Source organism: Muscardinus avellanarius, assembly GCF_963383645.1.
Source record: "Muscardinus avellanarius genome assembly, chromosome: 1".
NCBI lineage: Eukaryota > Metazoa > Chordata > Mammalia > Rodentia > Gliridae > Muscardinus > Muscardinus avellanarius.
In genome coordinates, this window is record NC_137786.1 from 32,120,213 (window position 1) to 32,143,246 (window position 23,034).

General features: G+C 41.1%; 1 protein-coding gene across 4 annotated transcripts in view; it reads left to right on the forward strand.

Annotated features, from left to right (window-relative positions):
• SLC1A3 (solute carrier family 1 member 3) overlaps positions 1 to 23,034 on the forward strand; it is a gene marked incomplete at both ends in the record, with an annotated part of 91,078 nt that overhangs the window by 10,406 nt on the left and 57,638 nt on the right. For 3 of the 4 annotated variants that reach the window (XM_080714013.1, XM_080714014.1, XM_080714016.1), the window contains one exon: positions 16,726 to 16,863. The exons of the other annotated variant lie outside the window; for it this stretch is intronic. In XM_080714013.1, the coding sequence (XP_080570139.1) occupies positions 16,726 to 16,863 (138 nt within the window). The remainder of the gene's footprint in view (positions 1 to 16,725; positions 16,864 to 23,034) is intronic. 4 annotated transcript variants of the gene reach the window in all.

A 23,034-nucleotide genomic window follows, 5' to 3' on the forward strand; every position in this document is an offset into this window, starting at 1 on the left:
TCAAGATGTTTTGAAACCAGAAAGAGAATGATAAAAGCCTTAATGAGGTTGAGATAAAGGGAGATGTGCCCTGGATGAAGTAAGACAGGGATCGAGGGAGGCATTCGCCTTTCTCCCCTGTGTATCACACCACAGATTCACAGGTAAAAAAGAAGCAGCCAATTGAAAGGCACAATCAAGTTTTGAATTTCAAGACTGAGTTCCATCTCCATTCTTCTTGTCCTCAAAGAGCCTTCTCCAGTTCTCCAAGGAGTCCAGGCCACCAACTACTGCTGCCTCCCACAGAGAAGACAGCGGGCTGTTAGTGAGAGCCCCTTGTGGTGCTTCTTTATCCCCAACGAGGCTCCTAAAGGTTGAGGGTCCTCTATCCCTAATGAGAGTAGACGGACAGCTCCTCCTGAAAAGACGGCTCCTGCTCTTAGATACACTGCATGTCCTGTAATGCTGTCATTCAAACAAGTATGACCACAGTGACCATTGTTTGTACTTACTTATCTTGCTTTCTTAGATTTGCTTTTTTTAAGGCAAGCGAGTAGTCATGTAAGCAAAGCTGAAAGCCAGTGGACCTCCCACGTCTTTGCAGGTCCTGGCATTGTGGTGCTTTACACAGGGCGGTGGGTGATAAAAGAGGGCATCACCTCTGCCTGATGGTTCATAATGTGTGTTCAGTTTGGGAATACAGTAGTTGCAATTCAAGGGCTGCCTGGTTGAAGTAGCACACACACCTGTAACAACTGAGTTAAAAGATTTTGGGGGTTCACATCCTTGTCTCCAGAACAAGAGAACTGCTGGAATGATCTACTCACCCTTATTTGGGGACTTTTCTCTCCATGGACCAAACTCAGTAAAGGCGCCGGCGCCATTGAGGGAAATTAAACAGGATTGAGAAGAAACCAACCCAGCTGAAGTGACTTAATGAATAGGATGAATACATTTCAATAAGATAAAAAGAAAGTAAGAAATTAGTTTTTTGCTTATGATTTTTTTTTTTTACTTACACACTAAGTAAATTTACATAGTCCAAAGTCAAAACGTGCAAAAGGACATAAAAAGAAACCATCCCATCCACTCCTGTCCCCCAGAGTTCTGGTTTATTGTAGTATCCATTTCTTGTGTGCCTTTAATTTTATGAGCAGCATAAAAGTAAGTATATATTTTTTGGTCCTTTTGTTTACAAATGATAGCACAGTAAGCAAAGTTGGCTTTCTACCTTGCTTTTTTTCTCTGTACAATATTTCTTGGATATTATTTCTTATTAGCATGATGTTCCTCATTATTTCTTGGGACTGCCAAGATTTATTTAAGCAATTCCCCATTGATGAACATGTTACAGTGCCACACCAAAACTGTAACAGTGCCCCCGTTGGGCACCAAAATTGTAACTGTGTGAGATGTAACTGTGGGTTCTTGTTCCTAGCTAATTTTAGAAAAGAATAGCCAGGCCAGGCATGGTGGCTTACGCTTGTAATCCCCGCGCTTGGGAGGCTAAGACAAGAGGATGGCACAGGTTTGAAGCCAACCTCAGCTACTCAGTGAGGCTCTCAACAATTTAGTGAGACCCTGTTTCCAAATAAAATATAAAATAGGTCTGGGAATATAGCCTGGAGGTAGAAAGCCTCTGGGTTCCACTCCCAGTACCACCAAAAAAAAAAAGAAAGAAAGAAAGAAAGAAAGAAAGAAAGAAAGAAAGAAAGAAAGAAAGGAATAGCCAGAACTATTTGCAGTAAGTTTAAGCAATTTTTATTACAAAGACAGAAAGAAGGGACAGAAATTACAAAGCACTGCATTAGAGAGATAAAATGCAGTGGAGTGTCTTGAAGGTAAGACAGTGAGGTTTTGAAAATAGAACAGTTTTTATAGAGATTCATTATCCTTGATCTTGCCCAACCTAGGTGTAAGCCCACCCATTAACTCCATGCAGGCCCCTTTTTTTATGACTATGGGGATTTTTTCCTTGACCAAAAACCTTCTTCCTGCCTTAATGCAGGTGTAGGCCCAGGTCTTTGTTAAGATTGGAATGTGTTACTTAATTAAGAAAGTCAGGGGTCACTGTGGTATCTGCCCCCTTCAACAAAGACCTGGGCCTACACCCTCATCCTTGGGGAATTTTAGCTAGAAGTTATTTATTATGTAAACCTGTCTTTAAAATATGAAGGCCCTAGGCCCCAACTCTTCTGTATACTTGCTAATCACTTTTAGTGAGGGAACTCTGCATTACAATAAATGGCCTGAGTGCCTGGCAGCAGCCAGGCCCTGACTACTTTTTTTTACATTTTGGGATTTGAATTTTCCAGTATATTTTGAAATTAGTACCCAAACCATTTCCCAATACCGGCACAGGATGCTTAAGTTGTTTTTAACCTTTAGATATTACTGTAAAAGAATGGTGTAATGAATAATCTTCTACAAAAGTTAACTAACCCAGGTAAAATATCTCTGTAGGATATATCCCTAGATGTGATATTGTTGGCATTTGTAATTTTCAGAAATATTGCTAATTTGTATCCCATTTTTAAGTTTCGTAAATATTCTTCCTTTGTATCCAATAGAAGTTGTAGTAACTTGCTTCCCTAAATTGTTGGATTTAAAAAGAGCCTTGCAGCCGGGCGTGGTGACGCACGCTTGTAATCCCCGCGCTTGGGAGGCTGAGACAGGAGGTTCGAAGCCAGCCTCAGCTACTTAGTGAGGCTCTCAGCAACTTAATGAGACCCTGTTTCCAAATAAAATATAAAAAAGGTCTGGAAGTATAGCCTGGAAGTAGAAAGCCTCTGGGTTCCACCCCTAGTACCACCAAAAATAAAAAATAAAAAGAGCCTTGCTAGCCTGGCATGGTGGTGCATGCTTGTAATCCCAGCATTAAGGAGGCTGAGACTGGAGGGTCGCAGTTCGTGGACAGCCTCAGCTACTTAGTGAGGCCCTCTGCAACTTAGTGAGACCCTGTTTCAAAAATAAAGAATAAAAACATAAGGCAGAGGATGTAGCTCGGAGGTCAAATGCCTCTGGTTTCCAACCTCAAACCCGAAAAGAAAAAAAGAAAAGAGCCTTGCTGCTGCCAGACTTACGGGTAAGTTACATTGTGGTTCATGCAGGGCAGATAGATAGACTAAGGTAATCTGTATAATGAAAAAAAAAAAAAATGCAAGTTCAGGGTGGAATTAGGCAGCTGCAGGTATTCTAGCTGTCTGCTTCCAAAGCCTAAGTTTAACTCAGAAGAGATAACAAAAGCTTTTATTGTACGAAGCATTCAATATTCAAAGCACTTCCATTGATCTTACCAGCTACTATCCTTACACCAACTCAGAGATGGAACAGGCCGGGTATGGCGGTGCAATCCCGGTACTTGGGAGGCTGAGGCAGGGGGATTGCAGGCTCAAGGACAGCCTTGGCAACTTAGCCAGACCTTCAACAACCTAGCAAGACCCTTTCTCAAAACAAAAATAAATAAATAAAAAGGGCAAAATGTGTAGCCTGGATATAAATGCCCCTGGGTTCAATCTTGTGTGTGTGTGTGTGTGTGTGTGTGTGTGTGTGTGTGAGAGAGAGAGAGAGAGAGAGAGAGAGAGAGAGAGACAGACAGAGACAGGCAGAGAGAGACAGAGAGATTGAGAGAGAGACATACACACACACTGGCTTTCAGTGTTTTCTGACCCTCCCCCCAATACTAACTTAACAGAAGTTTAGAAACTGAAACCCTGAGTAGCTTCTCAAGGGTACTTAGAAATAAGAGATTGCTGGAAACCAGACTCCTGACGCTAGGCGCTCCACTCCCCAGCCAGCCCTGGTTCTTTCAGGCACAGCCTTGGAGGATGTTTCCCCACCACAAACAATTCCCCAGAATACTCATGCTGATAACCCAAAGGCCTGAGCCCAGAAGGATGTCCACTGGATGCCAGGGCAGAAGATAACATCAGGAAATAGGAGTAAGTTTCGCTCTTTACACTGCACAGAGACCTAGGTGAGCAGGACAGGGCTGTCTCTGAAAGATCAGAAGAAGGGACAGATGGAAATGGGGCAGCCTGCTGTTGACAGCACAGGACACAGGATCGAAAGGCACAGCAAGGAACTTGGAAATTCCAAAATACATTTTATTTCCAGTTTCTACTCACTCATAACAGTATTTTTTTTCCAGAAAAGAAAGGCAACAGGTTTTGATAACATTAGTTGCTATTTACAGAAGTTTTTCTTTTTTTAAGTAACAATGGATTGGACACATAAAAGAGTTGGAAGATTATTTGTAAATTAAACTACCATTTCACATAGCTCTTCTTGTTTGTTGTTTGTTTGATTCTGGGGTTTGAATCCAGGGCCTTGCACACGCTAACCATATGCTTTATACACATCCCCACTTTGCACCATACAGTCTTTCTTTTTCTCTTTCTTTCTTTCTTTCTTTTTTATTTTTGTGGTACTAGGAATAAAACCCAAGGGCATTCTACCTCCAAGCTATACTCCCAGCCTATTTCTTATTCTTTATTTTGAAACCAGGTCTCACTGAGTTGCAAAGGGCCTCACTAAGTAGCTGAGGTGGTCCGCGAACCACCATCCTCCTGTCTCAGTCTCCCAAATGCTGGGATTATAAGCGTGCACCACCACGCCGGGCTCATAGTATTTTTTTAGTGCAGTTTTAAGAAAAGAGCACCAGACTCTTCTCAGAACTCCAAGGTTCTTCTGCTACTATTGTCTCTCAAAGTCACTTGATGGTCACTCTCGGTCATTTGTCTCTCAGAGAGGACTGTGTCTGCAGCCTGCCTGGCCATCAGTCACATGAATGGGTTCTCTGGGTACTACTGGTGGATCAAGGATGGAGCAGGTATTTTCTACCTCCAGCAACAGGAAATACCAAAGGACAAAAGAATGAGCCAGGCCAGGGCCAAATCTCTGAAGGATGTGGGAACAGAGGGTGGGGGAGGGTAGAGAGGTGGCCTCCAACTCCAGTAGCTTCACACCAGGAAATGCCTGAAAGTTCAGACTAAAACAAAAGACTGGGGAGCAGCAGAGCTCTCACCCAGGTAAATTTGCATTATGCATTCGCCTTATTTGTAAGAATAAGCTAGTGGAACTTTATGTCTACCAGGCTCATCAGGTTAGCGCAAGACAGGCTTATGACTTCTCAAATTGGGCCAAATCCTGAAATAGGAACTTTCATTGGATTGCTCATATAATTAGTTGTTGCATACTTGCTGTGATAACTGTAATGGCCAAACCAATAAAGTGTTTTTCATATGCATTACCAAGGAGTTTAGAATTCATTGGAAGAAACCAGATTCATATAAAGCAGCTAAGGTCATTAATGCATTTGATTCTTTTAAGTTGAGAACATTTAGCTAATAATATTAAAGTTCAAGAGAGTCTTATCCCCCACCCTCCAAGCACACACACCCTGGGTTTGGAATCCAGGTCCTTGAACATGCTTAGGCAAACTCACAAGGATCTTAGACACTCCCTGTTCCAATATCCATCCCATGTTTCTGATGAAAGAAGAAAAGAAAGAAAGAGAGAGGAAGGTTTGAAGATATAAAAAACACATCTACATTTGAAAACATAATCTGTCACATTGTACCAGTATTGGGAATGGCCTAGGAAGATTTGAGAAAGCTATAATTCTTAATATATTTTTAAAAAATTGGGTGAGGGGCAAATCTGTGAAAGGACTTGGTTTCTGCCTAAAAGCAGGCAACTATTAAGTTAATTAGCAAGTCAATAGGAGAGGGGAACTAGGCCTTTCTCTGTCTAAAGACAGATCTACATGATTAGATAAGCTAGCTAGGATGAGAGGAGGGGTCAACCTTCCTGAAAGGAGACACCTTGCCACACCTTGCTGGAGGAGGAACCTTACTGGGATGTTTACTAGTCAGAATTACGTAAACAAGATGGAGGTCATGGGTATAAAAAGTCCACGTGCTGTGTCTTGGGGGTGGTGAATTGTCTCAAACCACTCACCCCATGCCATTTGCATGGGGCTGTAACTATCTTCTGTATTTCTACCTTTTTAATAAACTTCTTTAAGTCTTCAGCGAGTGTCCGAGCTATGTGTCTTTATACGTAGCTCAGGACAAGAACCTGCGGTTTTTCTGTTTTTTGGGGTTTTATTGTGGTTTGAGGGAAATTGTGTCCGGGACCCTAACAGGGGTCCCCAGGGACAGTTTCCCCAAAACCATAACAGTGGTTTCATTTCTTCATCAGTGAAGTAGTGATACTAGATCCTAAATTAAATTTGACATGAAGATTAAATTATTTACATAAAGTATCTACCAGCCTTATGCACTGGCAGAATCAGACCCAGAATCCTCATCTCTGTTCACGTGAACCTCCCAGTTCACAATCTTTCAACAGCATTTTGCTTGCTTTCCCTACTACTCAAATATATCCTACCTTACAGCCAGGTGCAGTGTGGTGCACGCTTGTCATCCCAGCATTCGAGAGGCTGAAACCAGAGGATCGCAGTTCGCGGGCAGCCTCAGCTACTTAGTGAGGTCCTCCGCAACTTAGTGAGACCCTGTTTCCAAATAAAGAATAAAAATAGGGCGGGTGTGGCTTGGAGGTCAAACACACCTGGGTTCCATTCCCAGACCTGCAAAACAACAACAAAAAAAAAAAAAAAAAAAAAACAACCTATCTTATGAGAGAATTAGGGGTCAGGAGCAATCACTCGTCATTTGTGAATCCAGAATCTTGAATATAGTTCACTCAAGATCCAGGTTCATCTGGGCATGGTGTGCATGCCTGTAAACCTAGTACTTGGGAGATTGAAACAATAGAGCAGGTTCCAGGCCAGCCTCAGAACTTCCCAAGATCCTCTACAACTAGGTGAGACTCTCTTTCAAAATAATATCCAGTTACACAGATAATGAGAGAAAAATCACACGGTTCTAAAAAAAGGAGATGTTCCTTGGGTAAGCTAGTATGCTCATGAAGGACAACAGGAAATCAGATTTATTTGGGAGCACAGAGCAAAGGCGACTGCATTCGGGAAGTGTGCTCCATGTCAACTGAGGGCCTGACACTAGACAGATACCAGTCATCTAAAAGAGAGTAAGTCATAAAGGGCCGGGTGTGGGGCGCACACTTGTGATTTCAGTACTTGGGAGGCTGAAAGAGGAGGATTGGGCAGGTTCGAAGCCAGCCCCAGCTTCTGAATGAGACCTTGTTTCCAAATAGAATATAAAAATATGTCTGGGAGTATAACCCTGAGGTAGAAAGCCCCTGGTTTCCATCCCCAGTAACACACACACACACACGCACACACACAAAGTCATCCTATTTGTTCATTCATTGAACAATGCTTTAAGTACCTACTATGTGCCAAGAACTGTTTTAGGGACTTAAAATACACCAGTGAACAAAACTGAAAAAAATAAAAAGCTCCTCTCAAGGGGCTTGTATCTCTCAGGCAGAGACAATAATAAACAACAAACATAATAAATGAGGATGTCATGTTAATAGTATGGAAGGTAATAAAAATGTTTTAATCAAATAAAGGGAGAAGCAACTTAAGAAGATGATGTATGAACTGAGCCTCAAAGGAAGTTAGCCAGAGGCAGAGGCAGAGCCAGGGCAGGGAGCACACAGCAGAGCGTGTCTGTGGTGATGGAGGAAGGACAAGGAGGCAAATGTGGAAACAGAGGTGAGGTGCAGAGGAATGGTAGATGGATTCCTTGCAGTGGTGGGGTCCTCAGGGAGGCAGCTGTCCTGCCCATAAGTTTTCCTACCATCCGAGATGGGAAGCCAGTGGAGGGAGCAGAAGAGTGTCATTGAATAGGCTGTAGACTGGTGAAGTAGAAGCAGGGAAACCAGTAGTTCAGACAAGGAAGAGAGTGTGTGTGTGTGTGTGTGTGTGTGTGTGTGTGTGTGTGTGTGTGTGTGTGATACTGGGGACTAAACCCAGGGGCATTCTGCTTTTGAGCTATGCTATACCCCCACTGTTTGTTTGTTTTTATTTTTTGAAACAAGGTCTCACTAGATTGCTGAGGCTGATCACTAACCTGCCATCCTCCTGTCTCAGCTTCCCCTTTACTGAGATTACAGGCTTGTGTCACCACACCCAACTAAAGAGGATGATCTTTAAATCCTGGAGCCTTCACTTATAAATTAGAAAAAAAAATTCACCAGGTTTAGTAGCATACACCTGTAATCCCAGTACTTGGGAAGCTATGACAGGAAGATTGAAGTTTCAAGGTCAGGCTTAACAGATTAGTAAAATCCTCAGCAATTTAGAGAGACCCTGTTTCAAAATAAAAAATAAAGTAGGACTGGGGGATGTATCTCCCAAGAGGTTCAATCCCTAGTATCAAAAAATAAAATTTTTTAAAAATGGAGGCATAGTAAGCCAAAGACTTATACAGGGTCACGAGGGCGGGGGAGGGGGAGGGAGAGAGAGGGAGAGAGAGTTAAAGGCAGGGCTAGGTCTAGAGTCCCAATACCATTCATTGGCCGAGCATCCTCTCTAAGAGTGCCTCTATACCACACTAGTAGTTTAGTGAGAGGTTCAGAGGCTTTTGCAAGTTAAGTAGACCACTAACTGCTGATAATGTGTAACTTATAACTGAGACTTGAGACTTGCCTCCAAACAACAGAATATGGCAAAGCAGACTGCCCTTTGGCATCTGAGCTCCTTTGGGGCACTCTCTTCTTTCATTATTATTTTTTTTTTAATGTATTCATTTTGCATTGAGTAATAACTGTAGAAGACTCTGGTCTGCCAATCTATCCTGGACAGAGTTTGTGGATGGAGGAAGAACTTTTGCACAATTATACTATTGCAAACCCTAACACTTCCAAAAGTTAAGTTAGGTGATTTTATCTAAGTTTTACTTCAAATTGTGTCCTATACTTTTACTCTCAAATATTTCCTGGCATCTTAATATCCTCAATAGTTTTATAGGATGAAATATAAACTAAATTCTTAAAAATAGATCTTTAAGATCTTATAGCTTATATGTGTTTGGCTTTAAAAAACAAGGCTCAGGCTGGGCATGGTGGCATGCTTGTAATCCCCGCGCTTGGGAGGCAGAGACAGGAGGATCACGCAGGTTCAAAGTCAGCCGCGCTGGCTTAAGAGACCCTGTTTCCAAATGTAAAAAAAATATATAAAATAGGTCTGGGAGTGTAACCTGAAGGTAGAAGGGTTTCCAGGAACCCCAGTACCACCACCAAAAAAAAAAAAAAACCAAGGCTCTCCTGGGATTGGTGGCACATGCCTATAATCCCAGCACTTGGGAGGCTGAGACTGGAGGATCACAGGTTCAAAGTCAGCCTCAGTAATTTGGTGAGGCACTCAGCAACATACCAAGATCCTGTTTCCAAATAAAAAGTGAAATAGGGCTGAAGGCAGAACTGGGAGGTCAAATGCCCTTGGGTTCAATCCCCAATACAACACAAAAATAGCAAGGTTCTTCTGAACACAGTGTCTTCGTTTAGAAAGTAAGATGATATTTAATCTTCCAAAGAAGTATTTGTTTTATAGACACCACAGGGGAAGCACTGAACCCATGATGGAATTCCTTCTGGAGCTTTTCATAGGAGAAAGTATTTAAACAAAAAAAAATGCATCTTTATTCATGGAATTCAACTAACACAGTGAGCTTTGATTACCTTAAACATCCAGTTGAGATACTTCCTAGGTTCTAAAAATTTTGTTAAAAATACTTGAGCAACAGTAGAATAAAGGAAGGAGACCAGGGGGAGGAAGAAGGAGGGAAAAAGAAGGCACTGGGGAATTAAATTGACCAAATTATGTTATGTGCCTTTATAAATATGTAACAGCCAATCCCACTATAATATGTAATTATAATATATCAACAACAATAAAAAATGTTAATAAAGTTCTTGGAAAAAATAGTTAAGTAAGAATGGTATAGGACTGTGGACCAAGAGTAAAAATCTGAATACTGCTTATGACATCCATTTTTATAAAATGTCATAAGATGCAAATTTGGCAAAGTTTGTTTCAGCTCTAACAAATCCTGCTAGGGAGTTATTCTGATTTCTATTGTTATTTTTGCAGAGGAATTGATAGTGAAGATCTTTTGCACTGAGGATCTGGTGGCTGCAGAGTTTTCTATGCATTCTGGGATGGTCAATAGATGTGTTCCACATAAGTGCCCACTGGTGGGGCTTGGCTGTTAAGATTGAGTTGCTTTGCCGTGGAGATGCAGAACTTTTAAGATCTTGTCCTGTGCCCCACTGAGCTGCCTCTCCCTGGAGGGAAGGGCAAAGTGAAGACAGCTCTCAGAAGTCTGTGAATTGTGCTATACGAGCCTATTTCTGGTTTTGGCATTGCTTGAGCTAGACTATAATCAGAAACCTGAACTGCTTGTCCAAATGAGCAGTCTTTGCGTTCGGGAGCATTTCTTCTTGATTTGGCGCTGATAGCTGGCTGACCCTACCGCTGTTCTGGAGCAGAGAGCTGAAAAAAAAAAAAAATGTCTTTCGTTTATTTGTTTAACAATTGAGTTGAAAAAAAGCCAGATGTCCACTTTGGTAAGTCAAATTAACTAAATAAGCTCTAGATTTAGGTGACCAAATTGAAGTAGAATAAAAAAGGAGGCAGCCGGGCATGGTGGTGCACGCTTGTACTCCCAGCAATCGGGAGGCTTGAGACAGGAGGATCGTGGTTCGCAGACAGCCTCAGCTGCTTAGTGAGGCCCTCTGCAACTCAGTGAAACCCTGTTTCAAAATAAAAGAATAAAAATAGGGTTGGGGTTATTACTTGGAGGTAGAATGCCTCTGGGTTCCATCCCCAGTACTGCAAAAATAAGTAAGTAAATATATATTTAAAAGGAGGTAAAATACTGTGTACTTGGTCTCCTTGTGTTAGCGGCATGCTATAGAAAAGCTGTGAATAGAGTGTGACAAGCCCCGGCTGTGGAGCTGGGCAACCCTGGTGTTGAGTCCTCTTCTGCTGCTCGCTGCAGCCTGGGCGAGCAGCCGGACCCCTGCGCACCTTGCGAGGCTCCTCTCTACCTGTGGGTTGGGCCTTCGCTTGCCCTCTGAGTAGCTCTGGTTCTTTGTGAAGTGTGGATCCTAATAGTCCTGGTCTCAACCATATGTCTGAGACAACGTGCAGTGAGGCCTATGCTCCTGCTGTGGCCTGGTGTTGATGCACTGTTGTTAAGAGTGCAACCCGACCTGGGCGCGATGGTGCAAGCCTGTCATCCCAGTACTTGGGAGGCTGAGATGGGGGTCGAAGGTTTGAGACCAGAGAGAGGCCAGCCAGTCTCAGTAATTTAGTGAGACCCTCAGCAACTTAGCAAGACCCTGTTTCAAAATAAAAAGGCCTGGGGGTTTAGTTTCAAGGTAAAATGCCCCTGAGTTTAAACCTGATACCAAAAGCAAATTAAAAAAAAAATACAGAAATGCAAACCCTGAAATATGTTTTTATGTGATGCTCTCTCTACCTCTATCACTGATAATTTCCAGTGATTAAAATGTGTGCAGTGAGGGAAAGGTGGGCTGTTTTAGTTAACAAACTTTATATAAGCTTAGTTAAGTCATTCCATTAAAAGAGGGATTTGGTGCAGCTCCTCCATGGGTTAGGAGACTTGTAAAGTGTTCCAGGATGTGCTGAGTGCCTCTGTGGCATGTCTAGGGGACCCAAGATTATCACCCAAGAGCACATACAATGTAGGAGTTAAAGATGCTGAAGACCCAGGGCTCAGGCTTTTTGGAAAACTAACCGCAGGCCCAGACTACAAGAAATATTTTGTGTGTTTGAAAGGCATTAAAAGTGTAGTAGAAAGAGCACTAGGCTTTATTTAGAATCTCCCTGGGTCGGCCACTTATTAGCTTTGTAAACATGAGCAAAGTAACTAACTTCTGAGCATCAGTCTATTCATCTTTAATATAGACATGCTAGTGTACCTCATAAAGTTTCGATGAGTGCTAACCACCACCATTAATACAGAGTAAAGGCTCACTAAATATTCCCTTTCCCCAACATAATCTCCTCTTTCCCAAGAGTATAAATGACTCATTTGGCAAACTCAGAGGTAGTAAACCAACCAAAGCATAGTCAGGAACAAAACTGATTCAAAACATATCTGCAATCTGCTGTTACTCCAAGTAACTTCACCCTTCAAAAATTGGACCTAAAACTGCGCCTTATAAATAAATGATGCCACCTCTCTGCTGTTCTTGCTTCAAAGAAGGGCTTTTAGAAAATGTGCATTCTCAGCCAGGCGTGGTGGTGCATGCTTATAAACCCAGTATTTGGGAGGCTGGGACAGCAGGATCACAGGTTTGAGGAGAGCCTCGGCAAGTAGTGAGACTCTCATCAACCTAATGCGATCCTACTTCAAATGAAAAATAAATAGGGCTGAGAGAGTAGCTCAGAAGTAGAATGCCCCTGGGTTTAATCCCCAGTAACACACACACACACACACACACACACACACACACACACACACACAGAAAATGTGCATTCTGTATTGAAAATCAAGAAACTGAGACACATCACAGAGTGGTGGATGGCAGGATTGCACTTCCAAGCAAGACTAGCTTGTTGACTGTAAGGAGACACAAAAATCTATCACCAAGCTCTTGAGACTTTGCATTCCTGACCATCTTGCTTTCTCTCTGTTGGATGTCTGTTTGGCAAGTTGGAGAATTAAAGGCCTGTCACTCACACATTACCCAGAATTCATTCACTGAGCTGGCTTACTTTAATCCTAACATGGGAAGGAGACTTGTTTGCATTAAGTAAATGCGGGTTTGGTGGGGGGAGAGGACAGAAGGTAGTGGAACACCAAAGGAGAGAAAGGGGCTGACAGCTGGTCTACTAGAAGGAAATGGAGTCTGTGCTGCCACAAGTTAAACTTGGAAGATGAGATCAGGTGTAGCCAGTATTTAGAAAGAATGATTGCTTTCTTTATCGACACTGCTTTATCTCTTGTACCTAGAATGTATAACCTCAGAAGAGCATCTATTTCTATTAATTACTCATAAATTATAAATCAAATGGTTTTTCTGGATTAACCAGGATCCTTCCTGCCCCTGGAAATATTGTCATGTATGAGTAAATGCATTTCTAATAACAACCAACTTAAACATGAATTTGTAAAAGCAAGCCTGACCTTAAATTGGCATTTGAGAGAAATCTAAACTTCCTAATAGCTTGATATGTTCAAATTCCAAGTGACCAAAATGAGTTCCTTGTGTTTATTGTGCACATTTTTGTTGTCATTGAATGACAGATGTTTGGATATTCTTAAAGAGCAGAAGATGTATAATTCCAGTAAAATTACATTTGATTGGAAGTAAAGCAAAATATTTGTATGTTTATAATAAGATGAAGCAATTAGCTTTTCACCTTTATGTGAATAAGCAGGAAAGAATCAAATCTAACTATATTTGATGTAAATCAAAGATACCCCCATGTGCTATAGATGCTGTGATGCTGCTCAGTTGAATAATTTACATTGAAAATTAGAATTAAATGCCTTTACCAAATTGAGTTCCAGGACAATTAAAGATTAATTGGATATAAAGGTTAATTGAATAATTTTAAACAAAAAATATTTCCAGGAAGGTCCTGAGAACTGAGTCAGCTGGATTTTCTTGAGATGTTGAGACAGGAAGATTGCAGTTTCAAAACCAAACTCAGCAACTTAGCAAGACTCTGATTAGAAATAAAAGTTAAAAGTATTGGGGATAAGCCGGGCGTGGTGGCACACACTTGTAAACCCAGTACTTGGGAGGCTGAGACAGGAGGATCACAGTTTTGCAGTCTGCCTCAGCTACTTAGTTAGACCCTCTGCAACCTAGTGAGACCCTGTTTCAAAATAAAGAATAAAAAATAAGACTGGAGGTGTAGCTCAGAGGTAAAATGCCCCTGGGTTCAATCCCCAGTACTGGAAAAAAAAAAAAAAAAGTGTTGGGGATAGAACCAAAAAGAGAAAAAATAAAATAAAAAGGTGTGCAGACGTTATTTTATAAAAGTTCAAAGCACATGTATAGAAAAGAAAGCCCCATTGACTAGAGGAACTTTAAACTGCTGGAAAAGTAATTTGATAACATGGATTGAAGCAGTCATACCCTTTAAGAAACTGATCCCCTTTCTCTAAGGCTACACCAAACACATATTCCTAGATGTAAAGCAGCCTTCACATACTCATCATGATGTTCTTCATAGAAGAGAAAAATGCTTAATCACCAAAGTGTTCAGTGACAGAGGAAGGATTAGGAAAGTCCTGATACACTCATTGGATCTGAGATCATGAGACCTAAAAGTGATGTCTATGGTGACTGCATGTGGGAAAGTGTAGTCTGTGTGATTTCCATATATTCGTCTACGTTCTAGAACATTCTAGAAAGAAACTCTGAAGCACTAGCAGTGGTTGACGTTGCTCTCCAAGAGAATCAAAAAGTCTTCAAGGTGGTTAAGAATGGAGCACCGCGTGGAAACTGCCTGGGTCTGAATCCTAGCACTGCCACTGGAGCATATTTGACTCTGAGCAAGTTTAAAGTTCACTGTGCTAGTTTCTCCATCAGTAAATTAGTGGTAAAATAGTGCCTAGCTCCTGGAGTTGTCCTGAGGACTAACCGGCGAGCACAGGAAAGCCCTGACAGTGCTGTCTGGCATTATACTAAGAGCTCATTTGGGCCAACTTTTGCCCCCCACTTTTTTCCCTTTTGAGCATATCACTGTTAAAACGGGTGGAAAACTGATAAGTATTTCACTGAACGCCAGAGAACCGGATCAGCCTAGATTTTCTGGTCACACACATTCAGGAGTTTATTAGAATATCACAGTTAATAGTTGTAGAATTGATAACTTCATGGTTGTTGAGACCTAAGAATTAAAATTGGAGTTTGTAATGACATTTGGAACGAACTGTGTCCCATTTCATGAGAAAAGCCCTTTTCATAACAAGTAAGGAAAGTTCAGTTTCTGTAAAGGACTGCTTACAGCTTTTTTTTTTTTCTTGCTTTTTTTTTGGGGGGGTACTGAAAAAGAAAAAGAAAAAATGACATTCTACCTCTGAGCTACACCCCAGCCCAATTATATTTTTTAGTTTGAAGCAGGATCTCACTAGGTTGCTGAGGGTCTTACTAATAAGTTACTAAGCTTGGTCTCAAACTTGTGATCCTCCTGTCTCAGCCTCCCAAGAACTGGGATTACAGGTGTACATCTTTTGGATATACTTGTGTCTTCCCAGCTTTCTTTTCTCTTCCTCCAGCACCACACCCAACCTACAGATTCTAAGTAACTCAGTACTATGGGTTCTTCCTTCCTTCCTTCCTTCCTTCCTTCCTTCCTTCCTTTCTTTCTTTCTTCTATAAATTACATAAACTTAAAAAAAATGAAATCAGCCAGGTGTGGTGGCACACACTTATAATTCCAGTACTTAGGAGGCTGGGACAGAAAGATCACTGGTTTGAGACCAGCCTCAGTAAATGGACAGCCTCAGCTGCATAGCGAAGCCCTCTGCAACTTAGTGAGACCCTGTCTCAAAATGAAGAATAAAAAATAGAGCTGGGAGTGTAGCTTGGAAGTAGAATGCCCCTGGGTTCAATTCCCAGTACTGAAAAGAAATGAAAAAAAGAAAGAAAAAGAAAAGAAAGAAATCACATGTCTTTTATTTGTTTTGTTTTGTTTGGTACTGGGGAATGGAATCGAGGGGCATGCTACCCCCAGCACGATTTTATTTTTCATTTTCAAACAGGATCTGGCTAAATTGCTGAGACTGGTCTCAAACCTGAAATCCTCCTGTCTCTGTCTTTCAAGTACTGGAATTACAAGCATGCATCACCACGCCCATCAGAAATCCCATGTTTTAGTAGCAGGGGAAATTTTTGAAAATATTTACAATTTTGGAATAACTCAGTTTTCTTGGGCAAGAAAAATAAATTAGGGAAAAGGGAGAGAGAATAAATTTACCCACTGCTTTCATTCATTTCTGAACATGTCAATAGCTATCGTGCATCATTTGATTTGTATATATATATATATAATATATATATATATATACAGTTTTCATCTTAAGAATATAGTTCAAGGTTGCAAGAGGAGAAGGAAAACTAAAGAGGAAATTGCTTTCTCTTTTCTGTATTTGACCGCAAGTTTTCAGGGAGGTTTTTGGGAAAAGTCTCTCCTCATTTGGAGTCTTCTTTTGCCAGCAACTAACAAGTCAGTACAATACGGTTTCCAAGGTAATGTCGAGACCATTGTAGACAGAGGGAGAAAATGTGGTGTGCAGACAGGGGATGATAAATGCAGATTAATGATGTGAGCAGGAGGGGGTTTTTTCCCCAATGTAAAAATAAAATAAAATCACATTACCCTTTCAAGTGGTCATGCTAACAACTCTAACATGTCATTGCGAAGGAACTTCATTATAATGAGCCCTTATCCTCCCCCAACATTACCGTGTTCGTGAGAGCATGATTTGTTTACAATTTATACCCTAATCTTTGTACCTTTGTACTGAGCCATGTCAAAATGGGTTCAACTGCATTCAAGTTAGATTTTTTTTTAAATATTTTTTTTCATTTGCTCACCAGAAGCATTTTTTTTCTGTAAGTTCTACTTGAAGCTCTGGGTCTAGCCAAACTGATCCAGATAATGGCCACAAAGATGGATGTACCCCTCACTTCCAATGTTGTAAAAAGTTGTGCTGACTGAATAAATTTACTCTTGTCAAATAATGATAACCATGAGCCAGATACTTGATCCTTTTTCTAGGATTGTTACTTTAATTTTAAGACTCAATTTTTTTTTCCCTCCAGGTACAATTCTTGGATTTACCGTCCGACCATACAAAATGACCTACCGGGAAATCAAGTATTTCTCCTTTCCTGGGGAGCTTCTGATGAGGATGTTACAGATGTTGGTCTTACCACTCATCGTCTCCAGTCTTGTCACAGGTACCTTATGCGGATTTTGCTATGTTTTTTTTTTTTTCTTCCCTTAAAGTGTGCTTATTGGCAAAGATCACTTAGAAAAGCAAATGCTTTAGGTTTCTGTTGGATGCATGCTCTGTTCTAGAAAAAAAGTCCCTTCAGAATGATGGAAAGAAGGCTTTAGTAATGCATGAATGATTATAACTCTCATATTTTACCAATCACAAGAGGAAATGGATTTAAACAGCCACGTAATCTGGTCTGCCTCACCATGAAAGAGGTGCTCTGCTAAACACCACACGACCAGCCTTCTCTGACCACAGTGATGTAGTTGACAACAGCGTACAACAGGTCTGTTTTCTCACCCTCTTATCCCACCCAGATAACATCTGGTTGGACAGCCTATTAGCTATTGATGCCAGAATGCTTGTTCTCAGAGCCACCAGGACTTGAGCGGGAGCCTTCTTGGAAGCCTCATCAAGAGGTAATGCCCACGACACACTCACCAACTCTGCTGCCACCGACACTTTATCTTTTCCTGGTGTACCCGCATGACTCCATTTCCTTCTCCAGTTGCCCCCCACCCCATTACCTTTTATGCTGGGGGGAGAATGGTGAGGGGTGGGAGATTTCTCTGTCAAATATTTTGTTAGTCGACCCTTGGATTTTTAATCAGTGGAAGCTCTGAAGAATAGGATCCATCTTTCCCTGACAGGGAGACAGCAGTTAACTTCCACATGGGAAATGGTTAGCCATTTGCATATGTGATTGACAAGTGCAGACTGAGCCAAGAAGTTGCAGAAAACCTTTACCCTACATCCCTTCCTGCCTACTCTTCTCTTTCCCCACAGCACATCTCTGACTTGGAGAAGGAATGTCAATAGACACTGCCCTGGCAGGATGGTTTCTGGGTTTGTAGCTAAAGCCCAGAACTCAGGTATTACTGACCCTGTTTTCTCTTCTACCCGTGGCTCATAACTCCCCTTTAAGCAGACTGCTTCACCTCTATGTAAGCTGTCTCTTGAGCATCTTTCCCGCTCTTCCCAGGGAATTCTCAAAGATATTTATAATCTCCTTTCAAGATCTGTGTGTAATGAGAACTTCATAGTGCAACTCAAACCTGGCCATACTCAGATAGGACTGTGTTAGACTTTCTCAGTGCTTTGTACATTTCTGTTGGCGTTCACTTCTTTAGGCCCTTAAACAAGTAATTGCAAGTGCACAAGCTCATATTGGAGGATGAATTACCCATGAAACAGTCCCATAGCCCCACGAGGTATTTGCTTGTGAAGCTGGGCAGCTTCCTTACTGATGAGGGACAGTCATAGCTGGCTACAATTCTTATCACAGAAGTTGTATTAATGCTGACCAGTGGGCACGTTTTTAGTTTGTTATCCATTTTTCTAGGGAAACCAATTCTTTGCAGGAAGAATTTAAGGTCAGAACCCACATCCATTATTTTATTTAATACTACAATGAATCCTCCTTCACCATTCCTACTGGCAAAGACATATGTACTGAGAACCTGCAGTTTTCATGGACACAAACTGAGGGATTCTGGATTCCTTTATATCCGTCCCTTCTAGGGTGGAATCAGTGTTTAGAGGTTTCTACTTTCTCTTAATTGTTCTGAGAATCCAGTGTTACTCTTTAAAAGAGAAAAGCCTTTAAATGATGCTGTTAGAAAAAGTATTACAAGCCGGGCGTGGTGGCACACGCTTGTAATCCCCGTGCTTGGGAGGCGGAGACAGGAGGATCGCGCTGGTTCGGAGCCAGCCGTGCTGGCTTAAGAGACCCTATTTCCAAATAAAAAAATATAAAATAGGTCTGGGAGTGTAGCCTGTGGGAGTGTATCCCGGAGGTAGAAGGGCTTCCAGGAACCCCAGTACCACCAAAAAAAAAAAAAAAGAAAAAGTATTACTTCCCCCTTAGTAGTAGTCCCAATTGACATTTACCTTGTTGTGGAATTCCTGGTGTTTTTAATGCTTAATAATCAACTTTATTGAAGGAGTCTGGTTGAGTAATTTTGCAGGGAAAAAACAAATTTTTGGTCAAACTTTGGAGAAATTACCAACATTTACAATAGTGTTCTAAAAGTGAATCAATTATAAGCTGCAAACAACCAATATAAAATGGATTTGTATAATGTAACTTAATTACAAATCAGGAGTCCTGCCACCGGGGACTATTAAGAGAGCCTTATATCTTATCCAGGACTGTGTTAAGACAAGGAACCTGAGGGATGTAATTTAGCTTTACCAAAAAGCTTTTTCAGGTGCTGGTATCAAAAGAATAATTTCCCAGATCCACAGTAATTTAGATGCTTATGATCAATTAGAATGAATGATTGATTCAATAGGAATTTTCTTCGTGGTTTTGAATACAGTGATTCTAAGCCAAAGGGTATGACCTAGTGGGAATGGCAAGGGGGTGATCGTTTGAAAATTACACATCCCTCCGAGAAGCCCTGTGTGTGTCCCTGGGTATGTGTTGCCTAGGAAGGGAACAAAGTAAGGCTCCATTATTCTAGAATGGAAGAGCCAGCTCAAATCCTCCCAGCCGTCAAATGGGTAATGTATATATATATGAAGCTTCCCTTTCAGGCTACTCTTTGTCTTCCTACTTTGATAGAGGCATGGATACAGAGAAATATTTCTCCTCAACAGAAGAAGGCTCAGGGACAAGTGTGATGATGAATGAGGAGTGATTGTACTGCAGAGTAATGTGGACAAAAGGGAGACAAGGAGACCAGTGGGACCCAAGAAGTGCAAGATAATCGACTCCAGCCAATTGTTGGCATGTGTCAGCAGAGCCAGATCTTCCCAATTTTTCAAGAATCTACTTATCCAGATTTTTAGATCCTTTTAAATGTTGGCCCATTTTTAAATGTTGATACAATCCACAAAACAAAATATTGTAAGCCACGCTAAGCAATCTACCAGTTCAGTCTAACCCTTGGGCAAACAATGTCAGAACTCAGGTCTGGATGTCCCTACAAATGATGAGAAATGTACTGCTAAATGTGCACACCCTTCAGGCTGTTGCTGGGTTTTCATATATTGCCTGACTCGACCAATGGCAGTCTCGTCTGGATGCTTAACTAAAAGATGGAATGAGATACTGACCATCACATTCATTACTGGCTAAACAAGTAGCCATTGCAAAGGCTCTCCTCACTCTTCTGGGTATGACCATGTTGTGTGGTAGCTACTCCAGTTTTTTCTGCACCAGACAAGAGCATCATAGTAAGTACTCAGTAGTCATACTCCCATAGAAAGTATCTCTCAGTGGTAAATGCTTCATAGACTTAGTGCTCCTACATTCAAAAGCTTCAGAGTCTGTGCAGATGGAAATAAAATTACATAAATCATTATTGCATTTATTGCAGTAGGCATTTTGTTTTAGAATAGTCTTGGGAACATGCTATACATTTAATTTTATGAAAGTTTAGTAATGCAGTGCTAAGAATCAAACCCAGAGCCTTGTGCATAAGCTGCTGAAAATCAAACTCAGAACCTCATGCATACTAAGAAAGCACTCTACAACTGAGGTACATCCCTTGCCCTTAAAATCAAATCTAAACTCAGTGAAATCTAAGTTATATTTTGTACTGGAAATGTTGTGTTTGTGAGATGTAGCTCTCAAGCTCCTGCAAGCCGTGTTCTCCTTGTCCAAATTGAAATTCCAAACATCCCTGGTGTGTATAAGCATTCCAGAAGCTGCCAGGAGAAACTGGGCGAAAGCCTAATGGCTACATTTGTATTCAAGTACCTATTTTTTTTGAACAAGAAGAATATGTTTGTATATGTCTGTGCCAACACACCACACAATAAAACAAGGATTTGGCACTAATTCCTATTGATTTGGTCAGGAGAAGCAGCCAAACTAGATTATTTCATGCCAGAAATATGAGTTGGTTTGGCTAGGTAGGCCAAATATAAATCTACTGGAAAATAATTAAAGGCCATATCTGGTTGTACTATATAGACACAGCTATCACCTCCCCCTTAATTCTGAATTTTTTTAAAAAAATCAAGTGCTTTCTTCTTGTTCTAAGTGTATATTTGTCTTCAATCACTTACTGCAAAAGGAAGCGTTGATGTCACCCCGGTTTTCTGGAAGTGGGGAGCCATAGGCAGACCACCTCTGTGGAGCAGGGCATATGTTAAGTGGAAAGAGGTAAAAGAGGAACAGCAGCAAGAAAAGCATAAGCAGTGCTGAGGTACGAGGGGTACCAGAATACAAAGATAGCCCTGAAGAAGATGTACTATTGGCATGAAGGAGGGAGCCTCCCCAACCCCCCAACTCATGCAACACATGTAAGCATATTGCCAATCCATTTCCACTGGTTCTCTAAACTTCTCATAAGAAAGAGACAACTTGATTTTTAAGAATATGATCCCAAATCTGATTTTTACAGAGTCATGGCATTTCCATCCCAAAACCCAACCAGTCCAGAATTTTCTAACTTGGTACCATCTGTATTCTCATTTATCAAAATTTTCCTTCTTTTTTTCCTTCCTTCCTCCTTCCTTCCTTTCTCTTTTTCTTTTTCGTTCTTTCTTTCTCTTGTACTGGGGATTGAACTCAGGGGCATTTCACTCTGAGCTGCATCCTATGACCTTTTTGTTTTTGTTTTTGAAACGGGGTCTTGCTAAGTTACTGAGGCTTGGAACCTGAAATCATCCTGTTTCAGCCTCCCAAGTACTGCTAAACACACCACTGTACCCAGATATATATATATATATATATATATATATATATATATATATATATATATATATATTTTTTTTTTTTTTTTTTTTTTTTTTTTTTAGGTGGTACTGGGAATGGAACCCTTCTACCTCTGGGCTACACTCCCAGACCTATTTTATATTTTATTTGGAAACAGGTCTCTTAAGCCAGTGAGGCTGGCTTCGAACCTGCACGATCCTCCTGTCTCTACCTCCCAACCAAGGAGATTACAAGCGTGCGCCACCACGCCCAGCTATATTAAATTTTATTAAGTTAACTTATAGTTTTTACAGTGCTTCAGATCATTACCCAAAATGGAAACCTCCTATTCCTTGTTTTGTGACATAGAAAGTAAATTGCAATGTTAAGAAATTCTGAATTAGTAGTTGGCTCTGAGAGAGTGAGACCCCAGCTTTCATAATTTTTTTCAAAAGAGGGAGTCATGGTGAATGCTCACAGGATGTTAAGAACATGTCATCCCCCAAATAAGACTTTGTCTTTCTTATAATCCAAGGAACAGAAAAGGAAATTAAAAGAACTTTCTTGCCATATGATTTAATTTTAATTAAGGGAGGGTATATTCCTTCACTTTGAAAAACACCGATTTAACCCAACCTTCTCTGCAGTTTTCCTTCAAATGTTGTCCAGCTTCTGCCTGAAAATTTCCAAGAAAAAGAGATTTGGGAAACCAAACTAACAAAATTTATTTGTATCCAAAATAAAACAAACATTTAAGAAGAAAAAGCAGAAAAACATCATACCTGCTTGCCTGCAATCTCCTCTCCATACGACAGGCTCTGTGATTTGTCAGATACCATTTAGGCTACTATTAATGCAACAACCTTTCAAATCTATAGACCAGTCAGCTAAGTGTGACTTGAATATAATGGAAGTCAACAAGCTGGAATCACCAGCAAAGGGCCCTCTTACCGGAGGAGATAACATACACAGTCTCCTTAAAAGAGGGCCCCAGCCGGGCGTGGTGGCGCACGCTTGTAATCCCTGCGCTTAGGAGGCGGAGACAGGAGGATCGCGCAGGTTCGAAGCCAGCCGCGCGCGCTGGCTTAGGAGACCCTGTTTCCAAATAAAAAAGTGTAAAAATAGGTCTGGGAGTGTAGCCCGAAGGTAGAAGGGCTTCCGGGAACCCCAGTACCACCAAAAAAAATAAAAAGACGGCCCCTGACTTCAGAGAGATGACAGTTGTAATAAGAGCAACTGAAAGTTTGTCATTCTATTTATCACAAGAGGCCATAAAATGAGCGAGGCAATTCTTAATTGTTGGGCTTGTAGGGGTTTTGTAAGGGCTTGCAAAAACAAGAGCCAACATCACTTAGGAGAAATTTAATATTTTAAACTATTTATTGCCAAGGCTTTAGTGGTGTAGCTAAGGCCAGTTTGAGCACTCTGGGCACTAGAGACAAGAAAGAGGCCATAGGCTTCCCCCAGACACACACACACACG